At 32.7% G+C, this 25,771-nt stretch overlaps 3 protein-coding genes and 1 non-coding gene across 4 annotated transcripts; 2 read left to right on the plus strand and 2 right to left on the minus strand.

Moving 5' to 3' along the window:
• Positions 1-687: 687 nt before the first annotated feature.
• LOC148771487 (small nucleolar RNA R71) lies at positions 688-794 on the plus strand. Its single transcript, XR_016030603.1, has one exon. It is a non-coding gene; the product is annotated as a small nucleolar RNA R71 (small nucleolar RNA).
• Positions 795-4,195: 3,401 nt separating this feature from the next.
• LOC105951035 (zinc finger CCCH domain protein) lies at positions 4,196-5,932 on the plus strand. Its single transcript, XM_012974427.2, has 2 exons — positions 4,196-4,418; positions 5,645-5,932. The coding sequence occupies exons 1-2, from the start codon at positions 4,293-4,295 to the stop codon at positions 5,777-5,779; spliced, it is 261 nt and encodes an 86-aa protein (XP_012829881.2). The 5' UTR covers positions 4,196-4,292; the 3' UTR covers positions 5,780-5,932.
• Positions 5,933-7,253: 1,321 nt separating this feature from the next.
• On the minus strand, positions 7,254-8,693 carry LOC105950996 (heavy metal-associated isoprenylated plant protein 24). The gene is made up of 2 exons (XM_012974389.2): positions 8,364-8,693; positions 7,254-7,712 (listed from the first exon to the last, which is right to left on the minus strand). Exons 1-2 carry the CDS (start codon positions 8,515-8,517, stop codon positions 7,417-7,419), a joined length of 450 nt encoding a protein of 149 aa, XP_012829843.1. The 5' UTR covers positions 8,518-8,693; the 3' UTR covers positions 7,254-7,416.
• A 4,395-nt stretch (positions 8,694-13,088) lies between these two features.
• LOC105951024 (aspartic proteinase-like protein 1) lies at positions 13,089-18,954 on the minus strand. Its single transcript, XM_088815382.1, has 10 exons — positions 18,453-18,954; positions 17,023-17,161; positions 16,114-16,355; positions 14,976-15,203; positions 14,672-14,807; positions 14,504-14,568; positions 14,318-14,417; positions 14,023-14,080; positions 13,834-13,905; positions 13,089-13,441 (listed from the first exon to the last, which is right to left on the minus strand). The coding sequence occupies exons 1-10, from the start codon at positions 18,764-18,766 to the stop codon at positions 13,188-13,190; spliced, it is 1,608 nt and encodes a 535-aa protein (XP_088671508.1). The 5' UTR covers positions 18,767-18,954; the 3' UTR covers positions 13,089-13,187.
• Positions 18,955-25,771: the final 6,817 nt, after the last annotated feature.

Genomic DNA, 25,771 nt, shown 5'->3' on the forward strand with positions numbered 1-25,771 from the left:
AATTGCCTCCCATTGCGCAAACTTACTGCATTGCACTGCTCGATGTTGCTGTTTCGAGGATCTTCCGTATTCGACGGCAGTGCTCCCGACGGCCTCGCGTTTAGCTGGGTTGCAAGTTGACCCATTTGTGTCTCCAAATTTCGAATGGAAGCTTGAGTGGATGTCATGAATTGAGCTAAGATGTTTGCTAGATCTCCACCTTGAGGTGGAGCTTGAGGCGGATTTTGGAATCCGGGAGCTGGCCTTTGTCCTTGCTGATTTCCTCCCCATCCAAAGTTGGGGTGATCTTTCCATCCCGGATTATAAGTGTTGGAGTACGGGTTCCTCTGTTGTCGATTAGTGTCATGCAAATAATTTAGAGACTCCGTTTCTTCTACGCACTGGTTGGGAACTTGGACTGCATGGACTTGCTGAGTTTGCAATGCTGCTACTTGCTTTGATAGCTTCTCTAATTGGGCAGTGATTGCGGTGACCCCGTCCAACTCCAAAATTCCTCCCGTCTTTATGGCTCCGCTATTTGACCGGTCCGATGCCCGCATGTATTTATTCCTAGCGATTCGCTCCAAAAGTTCGTATGCTTCGTCATAGGTCAAGCTCATGAACATACCGCCAGCTGCTGAATCGAGCACCGTTCTCGAATTATCTTGCAACCCGTCATAAAATATTTGAAGTTGCCGCCACTCTTGAAGACCATGATTGGGGCATCTCCGAATTAATTGTTTGAACCGCTCCCACGTCTCGAATAACGCTTCACCGGCATCTTGTATGAAATTTTGTATTTCTCTCCGGATTCTCTCAGTTTTTGTTGGGGAGTTGTATGTGTTCATGAAGAGTTGTGCTAGTTGGGGCCAAGATGAGATGGAGTGCGGTGCACGAGTTTGTAACCATTCTCGGGCTGCACCTTGTAAAGAGTGCTTGAACAGGCAGAGTTGCAGTGCTTCAGGAGATACTCCGTTCATCTTGTGCGAATCACACGTTTCGAGAAAATTGACCAAGTGGAGATGCGGATCTTCATGAGCTAATCCGCTGAACAACCCATTGTTTTGGAGCATGGTGAGGAGTCCCGCTCGAATTTCGAAATTGTTGGCTTCAATGGGGGGCTGTTGGATGCTCGATTGAAACCCATTGAGTGTTGGAACGGTGTACTCATGCAATGCTCGTTGACGAGGTGGTGGATTAATTAGCAGAAGTTGCTCTTGCTCGTTGACGATATTTCCTGCCGCATTCGGTAGGCGCCCTTGGTCATCTCCCCTACGATTATTCTCTTCTTCCATTCGCATAAAAAGTACCTAAACAAAAATAATAAAAATAAAATAAGCAAAGAAAATAATTAAATAAAATAAATAAAACGGCTGAAGTAAGAAAAATTGCTCAAATTTAATATTAGGATAAATAGATAATTTAGCCGTATTCCCCGGCAACGGCGCCAAAAACTTGTTGGGTGCTAAATACCAACACGCAAGTGCACGTATCGCAAACAAGTAGTAAAAGTAGACTCGTGAGAGTCGGATGTCGATCCCACAGGGAATACTCAAATTATCTAATCCTAAGTACCAAATTCTAACAATTATGATTTTTATCCAGCCTACGCAAAGTTGTCAAATAAAATCAATTAAACAATTAAACTAATTATGAAAGCAATTAAACATGAGAAAATATCAATAAAAACGGACCTAGGATTTTATCTTCCCCCTATGCAAGAATTGCTCACCCAAAACCCCTCAATTATGCAATATCTGATTCATGATTATTAACCCGAGACACTAATTTACTCATAACCCGCTGTCGCGTGTATTATGAGTCTATTATTCATAAACGGTTCACTATATGTCTATGCAAACAAATTATGAATAAAACATTAACTAACAAGTCTCGTAAATGGCTACCTAAGGTGATATCTGTATGTCTACGACACCACATGCAATTGACACACTCATCCGGTGAAAACTACTCGAAGGTTCTTCTACTTACCGTCTAATTATCAAAATAGTTCTGTCGAGTCAATCGCAATAATCACAGATAAAGCACATAAATTGATCAAGTTCATGCACTAACAATCATATCAAGTAGAAGAAATAATCATAAAATCATAATTGCACAATCTCAAGAAAACGGGTTCACCATACCCACATAGGGTTCCAACAAAATCCTAGATTAAAAACTTAGCTATGCATAACGAAAAACATAATAAAAGTAATAAAAGTCATAGATTAAGAAAAGATAGGTGAAAGAAGAATTATGATGAAGAGTTGTCAATTCTCCGTCTTCGATTCTTCGTTCTCTCGCTCCTCTCGCTCCAAGGTTGTGTCAAAAGTCCCTTTTGATTCGTGCTTGGTTTGGGCTTAAATAGATGTCCCAACTTGGTAGATGATTCTAGGTTTCCTTGTGTGTTTAAAAGTCCAAAATTGTCTGCAGCGTGATTTGGCACGGCCTCGCGAAAATCAGTGCAATTCTCGCACGGCCGCGCGAGAATCGCCGAAACCTTCTGCCCAATTTCTGCATTTGGCACAGCCGTGCCAAAAATAGGCTAAATTTGGCACGGCCGCGCGGGCATTTTAAGCCAATTTTCAGCATTTTTGTTTATTTCACTTTTGGCCCATATTTTCTCCAAAATTGCAGTTTTGACCCCAAACTTTTCCAATTCTTCAATTTGTACCTAGAATACAATAAATCAACTTTTTAAGCACCAATTATCGTAAATTCACACAAAAAGCTCAAATAAAAAGATACGATAAAGTGTAAAAATATACACTTAACACAAACCATCCAACCAAAGATGCCCCTACAGTAGACATCGTCGTCTAGTACAATGACACTTCATTTTTTTATGATATGATGCAAAAATTGATGTTAGTGTACAAAAAATACTATGGAGATGAAACATGGTGTTAATTTTTTATTAGACTACCGGGTAGATGTGGCATTATAGACATTTCTGGATTTAATTGCACATAGCCCCTTCGTATCTTCCTCTTCCACCCACGAGCTCTCCATTTCTCACGTTCTCCGATGTTGAGGTCCTTTACTCGTTTCCTTCGCTGCTCGTCTCCATTTAGAGTATTTTCATTTAAGTTTTTGAATTTCAAGAAGTTTAGATTATTTATCATCAAACTACATTGAGTTTATGGTTATTTATAAGAGGGTGTTTATGTCATTTGACAAGCAAAATCGAAAAAAAAAACTCGCACAAGCCGGAAGTGAACTACACGATCTACTCATAGTAATTTTGTTGGCTTTGACTAAAGAACACAGGGGGACAAATGCTAATATTTTTAAAACGGGGGCATTTTTTTACAATTAGACATATAATAGGGGATCCCCTTGCAAAAAAGAAAAAAAAAAACTCGACATTTATGATACTCTTCATATTTTATTGGGTAAATTCCACTTTCCCGTCTTGTACTTTGGCTCGGTATCACTTTACCTCCTTCTACTCTCGATTGCATCGATTTGGCCCACTGCACTTGGAAATTTGTATCAATGTGGCCGTGTTGTTAGTTCTCAGACATTTTGGCCTTAACACCGTTCGGTCTAAACTCTGAAATTACAAAAGTACAACCCCTCCCAGTTTAAATAATTATTAAAAAGCAAAAAATAAAATAATAATAATAATAATAATAATAATAATAATAATAATAATAATAATAATAATAATAATAATAATAATAATAATAATAATAATAATAATAATAATAATAATAATAATAATAATAATAATAATAATAATAATAATAATAATAATAATAATAATAATAATAATAAACTCAAGACAGCGAGACACCATAGTCCACGACGACAACCATATATATATATATATATATATATATATATATATATATATATATATATATATATATATATATATATATATATATATATATATATATATATATATATATATATATATATATATATATATATATATATATATATATATATATATATATATATATATATATATATATAATATATTAATAATTTTTTAAACTGAGAAGGGTGACTTTTTTGTGATTTTAGATTTAGATCAAATAGTGTTAAGGTCAAAGGTTTGAAAACTAACATTGAGGTCCACATTGAGACAATTTTTCATGTACATGGGTACAATGGGGGAAATCGATGCAACGAGAGTAGGAGGGGATAAAGTGATATCGAGCCAAAGTGCTAGGGGGAAGTGGAATTTACCCTATTTTATTTTGTCGATTACAATTTACAACCCCCTCCTATACATTACCACCAGACCAAGCAGAAAACACCGGCCTCCCTCTGATTACTGACCGGAAATAATAATAAAAATGGGTGCAGAATCTGAAAAAAATCATCTCCAAGCAGAAACCCTTGTTCCAAAACCTAATTCCGTTCCAAATCCCAACCCTAATTCTATTACAGAAGCTCAATTTATCGCTTGGAAACTCCGAAAGGTCCGCAATTTATTATTTTTTTCGTATTTTAATCGTATATCTGCTTTGTTCCATCTTATATAGACATGTTTGCTTTGTTTTCTTTTTTCAATTTTGGCGCATGATTTCTGAAGGATGCAATTTCACACACAAAAAAAATAATAAATAAATAAATAAATTCCTGCAAAATTAAAGATTTATGCTTGGACTTTGTGAATGAATGGGTATTTTTTTGAAAATTGTTCAGATAGGTTGGGAAATTTTAGTTGGGTGTTTTAATTTTAGCTCTGTTTTGATTTTGAATTTAGTCCAATAAGAGTGATTGTATTTGCAATTAGGGGCTTGATGAATACATGATTGATTTCTTTTTTTTTTTTCCTAATATTTAAACTCTTGAAGTTCGTTTAAATCGTAGTTTCTAGTTGTCGTTGAATCTCTTGAGCTATGCCGGCTAAACTTTTATCCATATCACAAACTCGGAAGTAAAATAAACACGAGCGCTTCTTATATAGTAATTTATTAGGGTTTTGGTATGAGTTTGATTTATTAGCCCCTTTGTTTTGTTTGAGTAACCATCGGAAAGTAGTTCTTTCGGAATAACAACCTGCATTATTATGTTACATTTAGGTTATGTTGAAAAACCGTGCAACTGTATAGAATGAAGGGACGATAAGTTTAGAGAAATTCGAAATCTGGATATCGGTATTGGATACAATCCTGCAATTGCATTCGATTGCGAACTCTACCGTAGAAATCTTTTCATAAGTTTTCACCAATATTTCTCGACAAAAGGCCCTTCAACTTTATGCATGCTTGAAACGCGTGCTTGTGGACTTCGATGTAAATGCCGTATAAACTTGGGGGGTATTTGATATACAGATAAACCTCTATAAATTAATACCGTCGGGCTAGCAAAATTCTGTTAATTTAGCGAATTGTTAAATTATCGGACTAATAATTTAATAGGTTTTTACCAAGTCGGGACCAAAAGAAACTATTATTTAAGCGAGGTTATTAATTTATCGAAGTTCTACTGTACTATTAATTATTTTTCAACTATTACTCTTTGATCTTCTAATTTTCATTATATTGTATTATGTAAATTTACGCTCTATTGATGTTCAGAACGAGAATAATACAGATTCTGTTCTACTTTTTACGTAATCGAATGAGAAACAATTAATGGATGGTAAGAAATAAGATTTTTGTATATATTAATCTTAAATTAATTTAGTTGTTTATACTAGGATGCCGAAGCCTCTGCCAAAAAAGCTGAATTGGCGAGGAAGCGTGCAGAGGATATAGCAGCAGGACTTGTTCAAATGAATGGCCGTGAGCTTTTTGAGCACGACCCCTCGGTTTTTGACAACACACTTTACTAATTTTTTTTTTTTGAAGTACTGCAGTTTACGGAACTTTTTATTACAGTGAACTTGTGTGATACCGAATCTTGTAATAACTAGCAATGGATCTGCCAATGTGATCTTACGTACTGGTTCGAAGGAAATGAATGTGGTACCGTGTTTTTGTCTAAATTACAGCTTTTGTATCATTGCTTATACGTAGATATTACGAGTGTGTAGATGTACAATACAAATGAGTAGGGGTGCAAGTTGGAACGGAAATTCCAATTTCCGCCGGTTCCGATCCGAAAAGTTCCGATTTTGGAACAACTTTTTTCATTCCGACTTCCGAGATTCCGATTTCCGAATTTTTTGGATTGGAATTGGAATTATATAAAATAAATTTGGAATTTTCCGATTTCCGATCCGATTTGATTTCCGAAAATTTCCGATTTTTTTCTGAATATACACCTATAAATAATAAATATTATATAATATTTATTTTTCCGAAAAATAAATCTATAATTTTTTTTTAGGATTTTGACATTATGAATTGTTGTTAGAAGTTTTATAAGATATTATGTTGTGTTTATATTTTGAACTGAAATTTAGTAGTTATTAGTTTTACTTTTATCTACTTGGATGTTCTTATTTCTGGAAAATTATGAACATTTTAGAAAAATTTCGCTAAGTTTTGAAATTTTTAAACTTATGTGATTTCCGATTTTTTTCCGAAATTCCGAAATTTTCGGACCTTTTGGAATTGGAATGAATTTTTAGATTCTGAAAATTTTGGAATTGGAATTGGAATTGATTTTGTACTTCTGAAACTTTTTGGAAATTTTTCGAAAAGGCTAATTCCGATCCGATCCGATCCATCCGACTTTCACCCCGACAAATGAGTGTCTATACACATATCTACACTTAATGGATACACATATAATTTGAAGGACTTAAACTTAAAATTGTGTGCAAGATCTAACTTAAAATTGACATATGTATCCTTATCTATTCATTTACTAATAATAACAAAAAATCCAAGTCCAATTTCATATTATGGTTTAATTATTTATTGGACAATTAATTCTTATATAGGGGTGGAAGTCGTAATGAAATTTCCGAAATTGGAATAGCTTTTTCATTCCAAATTCTGGTTTTTCTGATTTTCTTTTTTTTTTTTTGAACGAAATCGGAATTGTATATAAAATTACCCAAAATTCCGATTTCCAGTCTGATTTTGAAGCATTTTGAAATCGGAATGGATCTTTGAATTCCGATTATTTTTTAACAGGAATTTGAACCCATTTTTTAACTTTCGAAAAAAATTGGAAAATTTCCGTGTAAGTCATTTCCGATCAGTACTGTCTAATTTGGAAAATTCCCGTGTAAGTCATTTCCGATCAGTTCCGTCTAAATTCCACCCATATTCTTATACATATCTAAGTCTAAATTCAATAAATTTTCCATCAAAACTCTCACAGAAAATTCACTAAAAAACCAGAAATAATCACAATTTCACACCCTTATAAATTCTTTTTTTATATATATAATAATAATTAATTAAAAGGCAGCAGGAATGAAAGGACAACCATCATACATATAATTATTATTTTTTTAGCCCAAATATATATATATATATATATATAATACATAATTTATTGTAAATATTAGAAAATCTACATGACGGAGCATGCATTAGGATTGTCGTCGCTAAACATAAGCGTATACTGTTGCTCGATCGGGTTAAGGGTGGCGACACCTGGCTCGTCGGTGCCTCTAACAAGATTAGGTGGGGCCTTCTTGTCGTAAACACCGGCGGCGTAAGGATGTGCCATTAAGTCGTAAGGGACATACGGCCACGGCTCCACTTTTTTTCCGGTCGCCTGCGCAACTTTTAGTACCTTTTTAGCGTCCACAAATCCGTACACCGTCGCCTTCTGGTTTTTCCAGTCCACGTCCACCGATCGTGCTCCTGCGTGTTTCGTGTGTACACATAATTCATCAATTACTATATATTATTTACAATTTTTGTAATTAATATTGCCTAATTGTGCATGCAACCGCATAACATTAAAATGATATTTTTTTAACGGTAAATTACAAAAACACTCCCGAGGTAAGATCTATTTAAAAGAACCCCTCATACTTACATAATTACATACACCGCCTTCCAATTTGTAGATTTCTTACATTAACAAATTTCCGGGTATGGATGTAATTTCGCAAACATAAGGGGTCTTTTCGTAATTAAACTTTACCTCAAGGAGGTGATTGTGATTTAACCTTTTTTTTAAATTGTTACAAGAACTAAGCATTTGTTGCATTTAGTATCCTGTATCCATGTGTTGTATATTGAATTACTATAATATCCTGTAATATATATATATATATATATATATATATATATATATATATATATATATATATATATATATATATCTTCATGAATCTGATCGTGCAGTTAGTAATGTTATTCTTTCCAAATTATAATACCATCATAAAATTAATCGAACTTTTGTCTTTAACCCAATAGGGTTTTCGGGTTTTTGGGTTTTCGGTTTTTCGGGTTTCAGGTATGATTAAGCCTCTCCAAATATTATATTGTGTGTGTGTGTGTGTGTACCTTTCATGTTAGAGAGGACATTCTTGATTCTTTGGCCACAGCCTTCACAATCCATTCTGACTTTGAGAGAAACTGTGTTGAGCTGTCTCTTCTTCTTCTTCTTCGTGCTGCTTATCAAATCCGCCAAGTAATCCAATGTCCCGTCCACTCCCATTTCTTCGACGACTCTTCTTTTACGACTCGTGCGTTTTAATAATCTTTGAGGGTTCGAAAAACACTACACTTATAGAGCGTACCGTAGCTTATTGATTTAGTTTATGGAGCTTGTGATTAAGCAATATGAATAAAGAAGATAGAAGAGAAGAGTGTTGTAGTGAATTTTATGTTGATGGAAATAACAGTTGTGAATATGGCCTTTATATAGCACATGAGATGCAATTCAAATGTTAAATGATAAAGGAATATCATAGATACTTTTTTTTATTATTATTAAGTCCCTCGTATATCCAAAATTTGATATTTGACCCACTTTTGAGGTTCTTTAACCCTAGACATTTTATTGTGAGATAAAGTGGCGAAGCTAGAATTTCTTAATTGGGTGAGCCTTTTCTTTTTCTTTTTTTTTTTAAATAAATATATTTAATATAAATAAATATATTTTTGTTAATTCTCCAAGTCATGGATTTGACTTAAACCCTTTGTATGCAGATTAGTTATTAGTGGTGTAATTAGAGAAGGAATGTCGTCATACTTAGGGCGCACGAAAATTGAAAAAGTTATTCTTGAATAAAGTTATTTTGCATCTTTATTCTTTTTGTTCTCTTATTTGATTTGTACTCTTTTAATTTGATCTGCCAGAAAGAAAAGAAGAATTGAACTAGTATGTATATATTTTAATTTTATTTTTGTACTGAAAGACCACGCAACTAACTATAAAGATGGACTATGTAAATTTACACTCTCGTATAATAGTGTGAAAATTATACAAGAGACGTAAACTACTGACTGCACTAGACTAACTATTGTGTGTAGGGATCATGAAAGTTGGAACGGTTTTTTTTTTTTTTTTTTTTTTTTTTTTTGTTTTTCTTTTTTTTGCATTAGAATTGAATTGGAATTATATAAAAGAACATTTGAGATTTTCAATTTCCGATCCGATGTAATATCCGAAATTAATTCCAAAAATTCCGATTTATTTGCTGAAAAATACATCAATAATATAATAATCATTTCGACTAAGTTTTTCGTTTGTTATTTCTCACGGCAAAAAAAAGCCATAGTTTCGAACTTTATCATTTCGAGAGGTTATAATTTGTGTTATTTAAAAATACGTACCTAGTGCAATTTGAAATCACTATAATTAGTTTTAAAATATTGAAATTTATCATATTAGTAGCTTTAGTCTTATTATTTTATGAAAGAGGATGTTCTTATTAACTTTTTTTAATTTATGAAAGTTTTTGAAACTATTTAAAAATGTTAAAAGTTGTGTTATTTCCAAAATTTTCGTAACTTTTGGAATTGAAATGAGTTTCCCGATTTCGAAAGGTTTGGAATTGCAATTGGAATTAGTTGTGTACTTCTTAAAAAAATAGATTTAAAAAAAAAAAAAAAAAAAAGTCAATTCCGATTCGTTTCATTCGATTTTCAACCCTACATGTCTGGCTATCTCAACATAGAGATCTTCCGCAAGGAAATTCAAACTTTGACCAACTGATACAAGCTCCCTCGCTCCAACCTCTAAACTGTCCCTTACAGGATCAATATTCAATTTTTTTTTATGTTGTTTGTAATGTGTAATAAAAAAAATGCAATATTCTGTATAGTTAAACTAAGGAGTAAACTGCAAATACTATCCCTGTGTTATCTCGAAATAACGAAAACCCCCCTGTGATAAATAAACTAGCAAAAGCCCCCCTGTGAAATTTAGTCAAAGGCAGAATCCCCCCTAGCTGATTTTTTAGACTTGAAATGACAAAGTTGTCCCTCAAAATGTATTTATATATATACAAATTATATGTATATTTATTCTTTTTAATTTGTTTGTTTAGAAATTAAAAAAAAATAGTAAAGATCTAAATTGATTATTTTTTAAATAAAATAATTAAAATATTTATAAAATATAAGAATTTATTGCATAATATGTTTCGTAAAACAAAATATATGGATATTCAACTTTTTCCAAAATAAATATAATATTCATGGCATGAATAAAATTCCTTACCCTCTAAGTTTTCAACTTCCATGGAATATATATTTGTTTTACTTCACCATCATAAAAGTAAATTGTTCTTTGGTAGTAGATACCGAATTCAATCTTTATCCGGCCACGTTGTCTTTGGATTGACGCCACGTGGCAATCAACATATAATCTGATAGTGAGTAGAGTGACACGTTGACTCGTAATTGTCAGGTATACGAATTGTTCAGTTTTTCTTCTTCCTCTTGTATTTTTCTTTCTTTTTTTTTTTTCTTTTCTTTTTTGATTCCGCCTTCTTTTATTTATTATTATTATTATATATAGATTCTTTTGATTCGTTATTCAATTACGACATGAATAATATGTGAAATTCTAGAGTCACTTCGAATAACAAGTCCCTTAATCTTCTTAATTAAGAATTAAAAATAGATAATTTAAGAAAAATTAAAATAAACGAGTACATTATATTGTATTCATAAGGGATTTACTTGTTTGTTTGTGTATTGTTTCGTTCGATCTTATAGGTCCCCACTTCACTTCGATGGTTATGCCACTATGGCCTTATATAAAGCATATACGCGATGGATAGACTCGTGTAACCATGACATATTTATTTGCTCGAACATAATTTATTTCCAGTATATGAAGACTTCTAAATTATTTAACAAGTTAATTAATCTAAAAAGTTCACAAAATAACTCGGAAGACGTTTAAATACCACACATGGGTTACTGGGCATGCGAGTTTGATGTAGCCCATTTGATATCTTTATATCCGAGAATCAGCAAAATCGACTCCGCATTGTTCACAAAATTTCGGGTCTTCTTTTTTATTCCGATTACTTGATAGTTTCCACAAGCATAAATTCCAATTTTTATAGACCAAAAAATTCTTTCACAAAATAATCCATCTTTTCCCGATTTAGTAGTTTTGTAACAAGTAGGATTTTATCACTCCATTAGCTGGCAGTCTTTTAGTGGCCCAATCGCCTATTTGCTGAGGAGAAACCAATCCAATTCTTAGTTGTTGATGTTTATATAGATCGCTCATAGATACCAGGAAACGAACAATCGAAACGATTATAGAGCATCCTCACGATTAGGTATTGTTACTCCAATAATCATATTACCAAGTACTTCTTGGCGCACTCTAGTATGATTAAATTTTTCTTTTTCCAATTTAAGGACTGTGGTGGATCTGAAATTAGAAGAAATCCAAAATTATCGTCGATTTCGATTCAAATTATTACTTTTTGGCAATTACATCTCTCGTATGTTTTGCAAGCTACTATATAAGAGTGTAGATTTACTCAGTGCGCCTATATAGTTGATTGTGTGTTCCTTCATTGCCAAAAAAAAGGTTATTGGAATTAGAATATGCAGAAATCAAAAATTCCATTTCAATTTAACCTCTACTACACAAGCATGAGAAATTGTGTGTTTTATATGACCAACTTATGTCAAATAGATACTTATTGACATTTTTGGATATGAAGAGGCAAATAATTAGTCAATACATGCATGCAGGCATTATGTGTACCATACTTTAAAATATTAGGTATAGGAATCAAATTCCATTTTCTTTATTAAAAAAAGAAGCAAATCCACAGCCACAACCTAAAAAAAAGTCCCAACACTTTGCATCGGATCACTTGACCCCCTTTTTTTTTCTTTCACTTCGATCCATCAAGATTCGGATCACACTATTCATTCAAATCCTATATGCTACTTTTACCACTTATCTAAAATAAAATAAAATAAAATAAATACATGTCCCAATCATCCACCATCTCATCCATATAGATCAACATAACTTTTTTCTTATTCTGAAAAAAAAAAATAGGATAAATTACACTTACACCCATGAGGTATATTAAAATAACTTTATGGTCCCTGTGCTATTTGAAATTACAGCCACATCCCTGAAACAATTACCGGAGACAAGATTTGATGTCCTGCGGACCAATGTGCACTATATTTATTTCCTGTGGGGCCGTCATTGCTACCATAGATGAAAATTTATAAATCTTATATGAAATAATGACTTAAGAAATATTAGGAGAGTCATGTCATCCTTTAACTCTATGTTGTCTCGACAATTGCCTGAAACTAATAGTCCATTAGAACCCTAACTGAATAATTTATCTATTGCATTATTCCGTTAGGATTTCTAACAATGTTATAAGAGGATGATTGTAATTACCGATACTACAGGGATTTTAAAGTTACTTTAGCGTACCTCCGGTGTGTAAGTGTAATTTACCCAAATAAATAAACCGACGCCGTTAAATTAACGGTCACTTAATCGTGATCGTCGATTGGTAACTATATCATTAGACCGTGACCATTTAAAAACCTAAAAAGACTAAAAAAATTGACGCATAAAAGCCATTATTCGAACAGTCAGTTAAACGGGTCGGGTCAAACTCGACCCTTAACCAGCCCATCTACTCATGGACCCGGTCAAGAGTCCAACTCAACAATCCATTGACTCGGTCAACCAACTCGTTAACCACCTATTGAACCATGGTCAAGTCTACAGATTCATAATGCAATGGAATCAAGAAACTGGGATATGGACTAAGGTAGATAGAAACGATGATTAAGATTACGGAAATGAAACTGGATTTACATATATATATATATATATGCATAAGTATATGTATAAGGATTCTCGGAGCCCACTTAAGACGATACTATATAAGCAATCCAGATTAATAGCGGGAAATAACTTATAATAAAACGAGAGTGATACGGTCCGAGTATAGGAGAAGCTGCTGCGGAGGGTTCTGGAGGAGCTCTAACAGCGACAGCTGGCGCAACGGAGTGCCCGTTAGGGTTTTGGTGTTGCTGGTTTGTTGGCAAAGGGTACGGTGATGATTCGCTGTCGCTCGGAGACGGTGTTATGTGAAACTTCCCACCGTTGTCGATATCTTCACCTGGTACATTCAAATATTTTGATCAATTTATTGCAACAATACCAGTCGTTATATTTGGCGAACGCTAAATGCCAAAAATACATTAGAACCTCGATAAAATAAGACTCGATAAAATAATAACCTCGTTTAAATAATAATTTATTACGGTCCCGACTCGGTAAAAATGTACTAAATTATTAACTCGATAATTTAATATTTCGCTAAATTAATAGAATTTTGCCAGTCCCAACCGCATTAATTTATAGAGGTTTAAATGTAGAAAGAAAAATGAAGTATGCAAGAATCCGGATTTAGTGTTCGAATCCTGCCCCTACATTACTTCCCCAATTTGTAACTGGATTCGAATTTCTCAAAAAAAAAAAAAACAACCAAGAATCGAGATTTTGACTTACAATTGGAGGTAGACCAACCCAGCTTCATTTTGTCCCAATCGAAAACCAAACGGTAACCCATCAAAAAGTTTTCTGCGGAATATTAGGTATTAAAATTATTGTTGAAATAAAAAATAAATAAATAATAATATAGCATCCCGATTTTGGATTGCAAGAAAAATCGTAGATCCACAAGAGACGAGAACTCACGCCCAATGATGCCGATATCTCCATCTATAGGTAGTATGCCTAAGCAATACACACCTCCCTGTATATATATAAAAAAAATCGTGTTAAATTCCGATCGAAAAAAATGATATGAATAAAGAAACTCTAAGGGTTCGTTTGGGTTGACCCGGGGAGTTATTGGGTTTACCAAACATCAAACAAGGTCCAATTATTCAGTTAATCATGGATAATCTCCCCAACCAAACGAGGCCTAAGGAGATTAAATTAGCATTTAACGATTGCATGTGAAATACGAAACAAGAATACGAATACGCACCTGATCATCTGCAATGTGGAACATGGGATTTTCAATTACAAAGGTTTGGTTCGTCGAGAAAACGAGCTTCATGCTAGGTATGTTTTCTACGTTGAGCGAACTGTAACAAAATAAAAACGCCGCAATCAGCTGATAAAGCAATTACAAAAATAAAGAAAAATGTTCAAGAAAATAATGCAGCTTTACCGAGCCTTGTAACAGTTCTCGAAATTTTGCGTCGTTATCTTTGTAGCATTAACTTGCCTGTGAAACTGAACATAGAAAAAAACAAAATATTTCAAAAAACGAGAATTAAAAAGTTGGACCAAATTGATGCGCTAAAAGCTATTTAGGGGTCGAAAGAGAGTTAAAGACCTCAGAAGCAACATGTTCGTAGCTCTCAGTAGGAAGATAAGTGAACGATGAACCGGTATCAACCTGCGCTTTGTATCCCGTTTCCTTTAGAGAAGAACTCCCCACAGAATAACCTTCCACTTCAACAATGTAAGCCCTACAAATCAAAACCAAAATTGTTTATATATATATATATATATATATATATATATATATATATATATATATATATATATATATATATATATATATATATATATATATATATATATATATATATATATATATATATAAGTATGTGAAATTAGATTAGGCTCAGAAATACCTAGTTTCTTTTAATGGTAAAAAAGAAGTGGAGCTTTGAGATGTGGGACCCTCGTCGCCAAAGTAAAGTCGACCGGAGTAACTTTTGTCGTAGCAAAACGAGAATGAGTGTGGAATAAGTCCCGATTTTGAAAGCAAACTTGGAACGGAAATTTCGCCGGGACCTAATCCCATAAGACCGTCTGGTGCAATTCCTTTTAAATATTCGCCACTTTGTTTGCTACCACAACTGCAAACGAGGAAACAAAACTAAAACTTAAAAACAAACATTTTATTTGAATATTTTTGTGCTTAACTTTTTTGCGTTACCTATTATGCCCTTATCATTAAATTAAAACATATGGATTAGTAATGGTTAATTAGGTAAAACGTGATTATTGATGTTGCAATTAATGCGTTCAGGTCTCGTTCGGTTACCAATGTAAATAAAGTTCTACTGACTAAATAGAAGGGCTAGTACTTCGTACTTACTCAAGCCCGATACAAAAATTGAAGCCCTCAATTAAATGTTATTATTTTATTAAATTAGTAGCACATCCCCCTCCCCCCCCCCCCCCCCCCCATGTGATTAATTTGGTAGGGGGTGACTAAAAAAGAGAAGATAATTTTATCCGAAAATTTTGGAATTGGAATTGATTTTGTACTTCCGATTTTTTTTGGAAATTTTCCGAAAAGGCAAATTCCGATTCGTTCCATCCGACTTTCACTCCTAGACAAATCACATATAATAACATAATCTGAAAAATTTAACACAAGATTTGATCTAAAGAGCCGAACATCTTACTAACTAATTATAAGTAACCGAAAAAGGAATCAATATACTATACTCTTCATCACCCCATTACCATTTTAACACTTTGTTTCGACCATTTTCATGAAATTAGATTGCTTCTTTTTTTCCTTGTTCACCAAAATTGGTCAATTTCAAAGGTTTTAAATAATTTGTACCGTTTAGATTTTTATGATTTTTTTTTCTAGTATAACTTCCAATGCTAATATATATATATATATATATATATATATATATATATATATATATATATATATATATATATATATATATATATATATATATATATATATATATATATATATATATATATATATATATATATATATGCAATGAGACAAAAATATACCCTATCAGTACGGCGGCGTGGACCGATCTCTGCAGTTTATTTCCTCCGACAGAGGACAAATGCAATTGATCCTCGAAAAGAAATCCAGAACTCGACGTATCTTCAGACAAATAATTCGCAGAATACGGACAATGTGCCGATGGGTTTTTACAATTATACCCTTGTTCACACAATTCATGGCCACAAGGTATGATCTTGCTGCTGTTTGAACGTGACGGGCTATATTCCCCTAGTTCTTTTTCCTGCATAAGGGAGCACCTGCCAATCAATCACTCGAGTATTAACTGTTAAAAGAATGTTCTCGTTTTTTTACGCCCACGAGATCGATTTTTTATACTCTTCAAAGAAATAATTGTTTTGCGTATTCATCCGCGATGTACATATACCAAAAGCCTTTATTTTGTCGGTTGATATTACCATTTAGCATAACAATAACGTAAAGCAAAATCATAAAGAAAATGATGTCTTCAACAAAAAACAAAAAGGTAAATAACGGCCACCCCTGAGGTGTAAGGTCAAATTACGAAAAAACCCTCATGTTTGGGTATTACAACCACCCTCAACTATAAATTTTCGTACACGTCCACCCTTATGGTGTCAAAATTAATCAGAATCTTTTAGATTTTCTGACATCACCACAATCTGAGATTTACAAGCATGATCATCTCGTTGCAAAATGTGGAGCTCGAATGGGATAAAATGAGTACAAACTGGAGAATATTCCACATAATCTAGAAGATTCCACTAAATTTGACACCGCAAGGGTGAACGTGTAAGAAGATTCATCATAGTCGAGGTGGTGGTTGTAACTACCCAACAAGAGGGGTGTTTTCGTAATTTGACCTTACCTCAGGGGTTGGCCGTAATTTACCAAAAAAAATGATTAGTGGAATAAAATAGATTATATACCAGCATGCTGTAGTAACTTAAAGAAAGTGGAGCACATTCAATACAATCACAAGGAAGCCAAAAGAGATCACTTCCGGTATCCAATGCCACGAGAAAAGAATTGTTTGGTGTTCCGATATCGATCCATGCGTAGTGTAACCTGGAAACAAAACATCACACAAATCATTAAATATTGCGTTATTAATAGAAGACGATATTTTTTTACGTTTCATGCAAGTGAATTCAATTGTCGACTGCTGACCGAGCAATCTCGTAATAGGTAAGCCGACTAATTTATATTACTTTGTAACCAACCACGGAAATTCTAACTAACAAAAAACACGACAAAAAATCATACATGCCGACATGACTACGTCACATATATCTTCATCAATTGTTCTATCGTTTAGTGCATTTATAGACGATTGAAAAAAACAAAATTTATTGGTCGTGACTCTTGGAAAAAAGGAAGCACTTATTTTTCTTTCTCCGAGTCATATTATAAAGACAATCTTTCACGTCTGGTAAACGACAACAGATCTCTTTTTTGGTTTAATTTAATCTCGACGTCACTATTTTGGAAACAAAAAAACACACCTGAATAAAAATTGAGGCGTAAGTTACTTTTTCCAAATGTTTTTATACGGCCGACTTTCGTCTCTGATAAACGACGATACGGTTTTCTTTTTTGCTTTACATTAATCTACCTCCCATTTTCGAGAAATGCCACTAAACGAAATCAAGTCATGAGTTAGATGTCGGTAGGAAATAAGCACGACTATGCCATCAATATATTTGGTTTTTTTTTTTTATAACAAATCATAATTTTTATTTTTATTTTCTCAAATCTTTTTCGAAGGCTACCAATATTTCGTATCTGGTAAGCGACAAAAAAAAGATTCTCAGAGAAGAAGCATAGTATTACATAGTTAGATTCAATGAGTGAAATGAATCGGAATCGGAATCTGATACCATAGTATTACTTACATAGTTAGATTCAGTTCTTTTCAACCTTTGCCATCACCCAAAAAGAAAAAAGGTCGAAAGGCATAAACGAGAGGGCCTATTATGGTTCATACTTTTTTCTATATTGTCATCATTTTTTTGCTTTCTTCGTTTCTTTCGATATCATGCACCCGACTTTTTCCGATCTACGAAACATTTTTTCGGGTCTCCGTAAAAAAACAATAGAATAAAATCGGTACATTGTATAATGTTTGCATTACTAGACAAAAAAGCAAACATCAATTAAAGCATAAATTAAAGAGAAAAAAACACACACAAACACACACTAAGACGTGTAATTTGGGTAAGTAAATTAAATTACACATAAACATAAATCACAAAAACCACATTGCTAAAAAAAACAAAAACAAAACTAAAAATTCAAAATTCAAAAATCATAAAACCCCCAAAAAAATTAATTAATTAATTAAAAAAAAAACACATACCAACCCATGTCATTGCCGTAGTTGAAAGTCTGTCCGCCGCCGTGAGAGGCGGCGAAAGTCTGATTCTGGGCGGCGAGCCTCAATCTCTGCCGCTGAAAATCACTACCCAGAAGCGCTCTCATTTGCACGAAGCTCTTCTTCTCCGGCCACGACGCCGTTTTGCCGCTCAAACCCAACAGATTCTTCGCTTCTCCGGAGAATCTGTGAATCAGCTTCGATGAGTAAATGGGCTTCTTCGAAGCAGCAGAAGAAGCATCAATGGCGAGAAACAGGAGCACTAGAATTGCAGCAAAAAAAGTGGGTTTTTTCTCCATGGATTTAATTTAATTTAATTTTCGAGTAGAGAAGAAATGTGGGTGACCGCTTTGAAGAAATTGGTTTGTTTTCTATTATTTATCGAAGCATTTTTGCTAATAATGGTAATGAAAAGTGGTTGAGGAATAGCGCAGCAGGTTTGGATTGATGTGCGTATGCATAAATGTGTTCTTTATATTTCAGTTTTGATAGTGTGGAGTGGAGTGAAGTAAATATATAATATTCCCAAACTACCCCTTGATTTTATATTTGATACTACTATTTTTCTATAAATAAATATATATTACATATAGAAATTAGCTGAAAGGCCTTCAAAAATATTCTTTATAGTTATAAGGATATGCGGATTTTGCCAATTATGCTAACAGTCTTTATGAGTTGATCTGACGCTAGTTTTGGATTCTCTGTAATGGAATTGCTTAGGAAAATTAAGGTATCGGCGACGCGCTGATTTGCACAGCTTAGTTATATTAATAAGCAATGCCTTAGTTATATATGAATAGGCAACAATTTAGTTAAAACAAGAATGGATATATCTCACAACGCATACGCAGCTTACATAGACAACTTATAACTTATTTAGAGATTTTAGTTACATTAATGACCAAAAATTTAGAAAAGAACACGTATTTTATATAATTTTACTATAAAGTTAGACGGCTAGAAAACTTATTTGTACAGCTTAGTTAATATAAATTGAAGGGAAAAAAACTTAAATCTCTGGTGCGTATATCTTCACCAACATTACCATCTGGCATCACCAAACAATTATTCATATTTTTCCTTTTTGATTTCCATAATTATTAGGTTACAGTGAAAGGGAAGTGGAATAAGAAAAATGTATGTGTGTGCGTGTATGTGGTTGTGTACGTGTGTGATTATGTATGTGTGCCTGTGTGTAGAGCTTCGACAATGGTAGCGGCGGAGTGCAGGGATGGAGCAGATTTGATGGAGTAAAGCGGAGTTGGACGGATCTTATGGAGTTCAGCGGAGTTAGACGGATTTGATGGGGTGAAGCGATGTTAAATGAATTTGACGGGATGAAAGCGAGGTGAAGAACAAAGAATTTCTTTTCTCAAATTGTCAAATTCCGCATGTCCTGATTTGAAGGAGAATTATCGCCAATGGATGTTTAGCAAATTGCCTCTTAAATACAAGGTAAGTCACACATGCCCTGAGGTAAGACTAAATAACTTATAATTCTTATGGTATTGATAATTATAAATTGCCCTCTGAAACTAATAACCCGTACACAAACTCTAACAGAATGAATGAATTGTCTAAATTATCATTTTATTAAACAAACAAACTATAGGTAAATTATGTGTACCCTGAGGTAAGATAAAATATTATATTTACTTCCTTGCGGGTATATTACATTTATCCCTAGGGGTAGATATGTAAATTCATAATGAATATTACATGAAATTTTCAAAATTTTGTTACTCATAACTCCGTAAGGAGTATAAAAGATCAAACGGAGAAATAGCTCAGAAAGTATTTGTAGTTATCAATACAATAGGGTTTTGTAAGTTATTTAATGTTCACCTAGGAGTACCCGTAATTTACCTTAATTATAATTATAATGATACATAATTCATCGATTACCAACAAATAACAACAATATATGAATTTATCTTATTTATATTTGCCTCTCTTTGAATATAATTTTTTTTAATTATAGTTAAGAATAATTATTTTCAAATAAAACAAAAAATCCTCACAATTTAATATATCTTGTTATTTGTTATTAGGGGTTCTTTGAGGAAACCCCATCATTACTTCTTTTAATGGAGAGTGGTCCAAAATATTTTTCTCCATTTGAGAAAAGCAACACTCATTTTTAGCCATATGGAGAGAGGTCCAAAATATTTCTCTCCATTTGAGAAAAGCACACACTCATTTTGAGCCATTATGTTTTCCAACTTTTTCCCTACTCGCCACATCATCACTGGATCACGCGCTCAGCAATTTTTTTTTCAGTTTTTTTTTTCCTTCCGTTTTTTCCCCTTCTTTTTTGTATCAGTTTCTTAATCGACTATGAAGCATAGTCGATTAGCCTTAATCGACTATGCTTCATAGTCGATTAAGGAAATTCTTTAAAAAAAAATTGTTTTTTTTTCTATGTCGGTATATTAATTGACTATGATGAAGCATATTCGACTAAGAATTTGCTACTAAAAATAACAAATCAAAACTGCAAAAAAAATGCAAAATCAACTATATTTTACAAAAACAAAAAATATAAGAACATTATAATTGATTTATACAATTAGAATCCAAAACAAAAAATTCAAAAAAAAATTTGGAGTCGATCAACCTTAATCTACTACCAGAGCATAGTCGATTAAGAATCTGCTAATAAAAATAACAAATTACAACTGCAAAAAAGAGCAAAATCAACTACATTTTACAAAAACAAAAAAATACCAACATTATAATTGATTTATACAATTGGAATAAAAAAAAAAAAACACTAGAGTTGATCAACCTTAATCGACTACTAGAGCATAGTCGATTAGCTTAATCGACTATTGAACATGTACATAGTCGATTAAGATTCTAGCATGCACGAATTTCTCTATATGTCGTTATCCGCCCGATCCACCAAAAAACCCAAAATCTGCCTCCGCATCGTTACCACACAGCCGCCACACCACACTATTCATGTTGTTGTAGAAAATCCTCAAATAGTATACGTGTTGTTTGGGAAACGTGATTTCTTCTACAGATAAAATTATAATAAAACAAACAGTAATTAATTACTCCATCAATTTCTACTCAAAAAAAATTATGTTGCAGAGTATTCAGAATCAAATTTTAAGGGAGATGATGAATTTAAAATAAAAACAAATCAATCGGTTTAAGAAAAAAAACCGCATCGGCAACAGCTTGTTTGACGGGGTCTTCATATCGTCGAGCCGAAACCTCGTCGTCGCCAGCCTTCGCGGCTAGAGCTCTACCCCCAATATGTCCAATTATGATGGTTGTAGCAGTTCTTCACCCAATATGTCGGCCAATGTTCGTCGGAGTAGTATTTAACGGCGTCGGCCGAATTCTGATCGAGAAGAGAAGAAGCAGATCGAGAAGAAAAAAAAAAGAGAGAGAAGAAAGAACGAGAGAAGAGAGCAGAAATCAGAGAGAAGAGAGAAGAGAAGAGGGAAAAGGAAAAGAAAAGAAATAACAACGGGGAATATGATATGTCAAAATTTAGGGTTAAGAGTAAGTGCATAATTGGGAGATTACCTTTATTAATTATCCAAACTAACAACAAAAGGGGTTTTCTCTAATTATTTTTAGGAGGGTTTTTTTTCTTAATTACATTTTCTAGATGAGGGGGTTATTGCTAATTTTCCATTGTAATTAAATAGATATATTTTGGTATATAATGGGGGTTGTTCTTAAAAGGGGTTTTCTCTAATTATTTTTTAGAGGGGTTTTTTGGTTAACTACATTTTCTAGATGAGGGGGTTATTGCTAATTTTCCCTTGTAATTAAATAGAGATATTTTGGTATATATTGTGGGCTGTTCTTTTGAATTATATTTTCTACTCACTCCGAGTCTTTGAATTTCAAGGGATTTTTTTTTCCTTTTTTTTTTGAGAATTCAAGTCTTGTTACAAATTGGAGAAATAAGGGAGGAAGGCGGAATTCGAACTCTAGCCTCAATTCTAACAGTAGATGTTAGGTTTACGAATTTTATCATTTATCACGAGTAACGACATGGACAAAAAATATAATTTAATAGTTTTCTTACTATTTTTAAAAGGTAGTTTTGAATTTCTTACTATTATGCCCTAGTTCTTGCGTTTAACTTTTTACTCACACTGTTCTATAATAACTGTCTTTTTTTTTTAAATATTTTTGTTCCATATTATCTGTCACTTTAGATTTTCAATACTGCATTAAATGTTTTTTTTCCTGTTTTAACCTTATTAATTCAACTATAAGTATTAACTCTCTTTTATCACATTATTAAATAATCAAGGTTATTTTAGTCTTTCTAATATATTTTACCTAAAACCAAGACACATTAATGAGTTTCTTAATCCTTGTGCAAAGCAAAAAACGACACTTAATAGAGAACGGAGAGATTTTTTTTTTAAGAAATTCAATTCTTATTACAAATTAGGAAATCATGGGAGGGGTTATGATTCGAAACCCTAGACCTCTACTAATGGCTAAGTATCAACTCCTAGTGAGGGTTGATTGATAGTTATTACGTTTAATTAGTTGAAAATAAATAATTGAGGGACAATTAATAAGAAGGGTTTTTTTAGTTATTTTATATATTTTCTCCTATGACTCATATGCATATTTATTAGGGGTTATATGACAAACACCCTCGTTTAATTTTGACTTCTTGATAAATTCATTTTTTTTAATTGATATTTGTTATAAATCCAAATGTATGGAATTATCCAAAATGCCCCTAATTAATATTACTAAAAATTATCATATTATATTATTTTAAAAAATCAATTATTTTTTTTGGTAGTTATGCAAATCCCCCTATTTTCTCCCCCACACAATCCCCCAATTATCTCCCCATTTCGGTTTAAGGATTTTTTTTTTTAAATACTAAAAATTACCATATTATATTATTTTAAAAAATCCATGATTATTTTTTGGTAGTTATGCAAATTCCCCTATTTTCTCCCCACACAATCCCCCAATTATCTCCATGTCACGCCATTTCGCTTTATTTTTTTAAAAAAAATTTTTTATATCAATTTAAAACAAAAAAATGGTTTTTTTTTTCAATTTCACTTTTTTAAATGGTTCATATTTAAAAATAAAATTGAAATCCAGTACATACACATCGAAAACCACTAAATTTATCGAAAATCACTATGAAATTAAAGTAAAAGTTACTATGAAATAAGCATAATCCACATTACTATTAACGTAATCCACTATGTAATTAATGAAAACCACTATGTAATTAACGAAAATCACTATGTAGTTAACAAATTCCATTACAAAAATTCACTAAAAACTTATCAATTAACAAAACCACTTAATAATTAATGAAAACCACTCTGTAATTAACGAAAACCACTGTATAATTAACGAATTTCATTACGAAAATCCACACCGTAATTAATGAAAACCACTTTGTAATTACAATTTGACTTCTTGATAAATTGGGACTCATCATTAGTAGATTCTCAGGGGTTGCACAAAAACACGAGTTTGTTTGGTCTATAGATACATGTCGAATTCCATTCGTTTGTGAGAAGATTGGTTTATGTACTAATGGCGTTTCCCTGAATAGTCGCGCATGGTCCTGCCCCACGGATTTTAATCTCTGTTTTTTGACGCCACAACAATGGAGAAACTTGTGCTTTTGAACTGTGTATTTGAATCTCTCTATTTTATTAATTGTAATTTGAATCTCTCTCTCTATTTTATCAATTGTGTATGTGAATCTCTGTTTTTTTCAACCCCACAACAATGAAGAAACTTGTGAAATATAATGGATGTTGTGTGTGTGTGTGTGCATGTGTTGTGTGTGTGCGTGTGTGTGTGTGTGTGTGCGCGCGCGCGCGCGTGTGTGCAAGAGAGATAGAGCTACGTATATAATATATGTAAAATATATTATATATCTTTTAATTAGGGGTGAAAGTCGGATGGATCGGATCGGAATTAGCCTTTTCGGAAAATTTCCAAAACGTTTCGGAAGTACAAAATCAGTTCCAATTCCAATTCCAAAATTTTCGGAATCTAAAAATTAATTCCAATTCCAAAAGGCCCGGAAATTTCGGAATTTCGGAAAAAAATCGGAAATCACATTAGCTTAAAATTTTCAAAACATAGCGAAAATTTTCTAAAATGTTCACAATTTTCCAAAACTAAAAACGTTCACGTCGATAAAAGTAAAACTAATAACTACTAAAATTTAGTTGAAAAAATAAATAAAAGTGAAGACAACATAGTATCTAATAAAACTTCTAACAATAATTCATTATGTCAAAATCCTAAAACAAAATTTATAGGTGTATTTTTCGGAAAAATAAATATTGTATAATATTTATTATTTATAGGTGTATTTTCGGAAAAAAATCGGAATTTTTCGGAAATAATTTCGGAAATCAAATCGGATCGGAAATCGGAAATTCCAAATTTATTTTATATAATTCCAATTCCAATCCAAAAAAATCGGAAAAATTCGGAAATCGGAATTTCGGAAGTCGGAATGAAAAAAGTTGTTCCAAAATCGGAACTTTTCGGATCGGAATCGGCGGAAATTGGAATTTCCGTTCCAACTTGCACCCCTACTTTTAATTATAATTTAAATATAAATTATTTCTTAGTTAGGGGTACAATGGTGATAATTAAGTGTTATTAATTAATAAAAGTTGTTTTGGATTTATCTTAAAAATGTAAAATAAAATTGGGCTTACTGTAATGAGACTTGTGTAGTGAGGGAGTTTTGTCAAATTATCCCTATTTATTAATTGTTTTAAATGCATGTGCATCAATCGAAAACAACATTTTTTGTATATTGACATAGATATATGTAAGTCTTGTTTCAGTTGTTATTAAATGACCAACTCTTGTAAAAGCTTAAAAACCACTCATATGTAGGCATATTATTTTTGAAGCATTGCCCGTGGAATTTTTAAATGTGTGACGTTGGGATACAATCAGATGTGAGCAATAATATCGAAAATTTAAAATTCGAACAAAACCCTAAAAAAACGAGCCATATAAAATTGTCCTGACTTAAAAAACCGTAGGTATGGTATTTTGTTATGAAAAAATTGAAAATATTGGTTCATGTATGGTGCAGATAAATAAAAATTGAAACCGATAGAATATTGAAACGATGTGGCCTAGATGGTATGCATAAATACTTTCTCACCGGTCCACCACTCTTTACTCTTCATAATTCATCTTCTTCACAAAAAAGTCTTAGCCCCTCCATTCTCCATGTCAAGTCCGAAGCCAAATTACAATTAAGATTTCCGTCGTAAGTCGACTTCCGACCATATTCAATC

Source organism: Erythranthe guttata, chromosome 3, assembly GCF_056151865.1.
Source record: "Erythranthe guttata isolate IM_541 chromosome 3, IM_541, whole genome shotgun sequence".
Lineage (NCBI taxonomy): Eukaryota > Viridiplantae > Streptophyta > Magnoliopsida > Lamiales > Phrymaceae > Erythranthe > Erythranthe guttata.

Coding starts and splice junctions, on each gene's coding strand:
- LOC105951035 (XM_012974427.2), top strand. CDS start 4,293: ATGGGTGCAGAATCTGAAAAAAATCATCTCCAAGCAGAAACCCTTGTT. Junction 4,419..5,644: donor TCGCTTGGAAACTCCGAAAG/GTCCGCAATTTA, acceptor TGTTTATACTAG/GATGCCGAAGCCTCTGCCAA.
- LOC105951024 (XM_088815382.1), bottom strand. CDS start 18,766: ATGGAGAAAAAACCCACTTTTTTTGCTGCAATTCTAGTGCTCCTGTTT. Junction 17,162..18,452: donor TACGGCAATGACATGGGTTG/GTATGTGTTTTT, acceptor TTTTGTTTCCAG/GTTACACTACGCATGGATCG. Junction 16,356..17,022: donor TAAGTTACTACAGCATGCTG/GTATATAATCTA, acceptor TCCCTTATGCAG/GAAAAAGAACTAGGGGAATA.
- LOC105950996 (XM_012974389.2), bottom strand. CDS start 8,517: ATGGGAGTGGACGGGACATTGGATTACTTGGCGGATTTGATAAGCAGC. Junction 7,713..8,363: donor TGTCCTCTCTAACATGAAAG/GTACACACACAC, acceptor CGAAACACGCAG/GAGCACGATCGGTGGACGTG.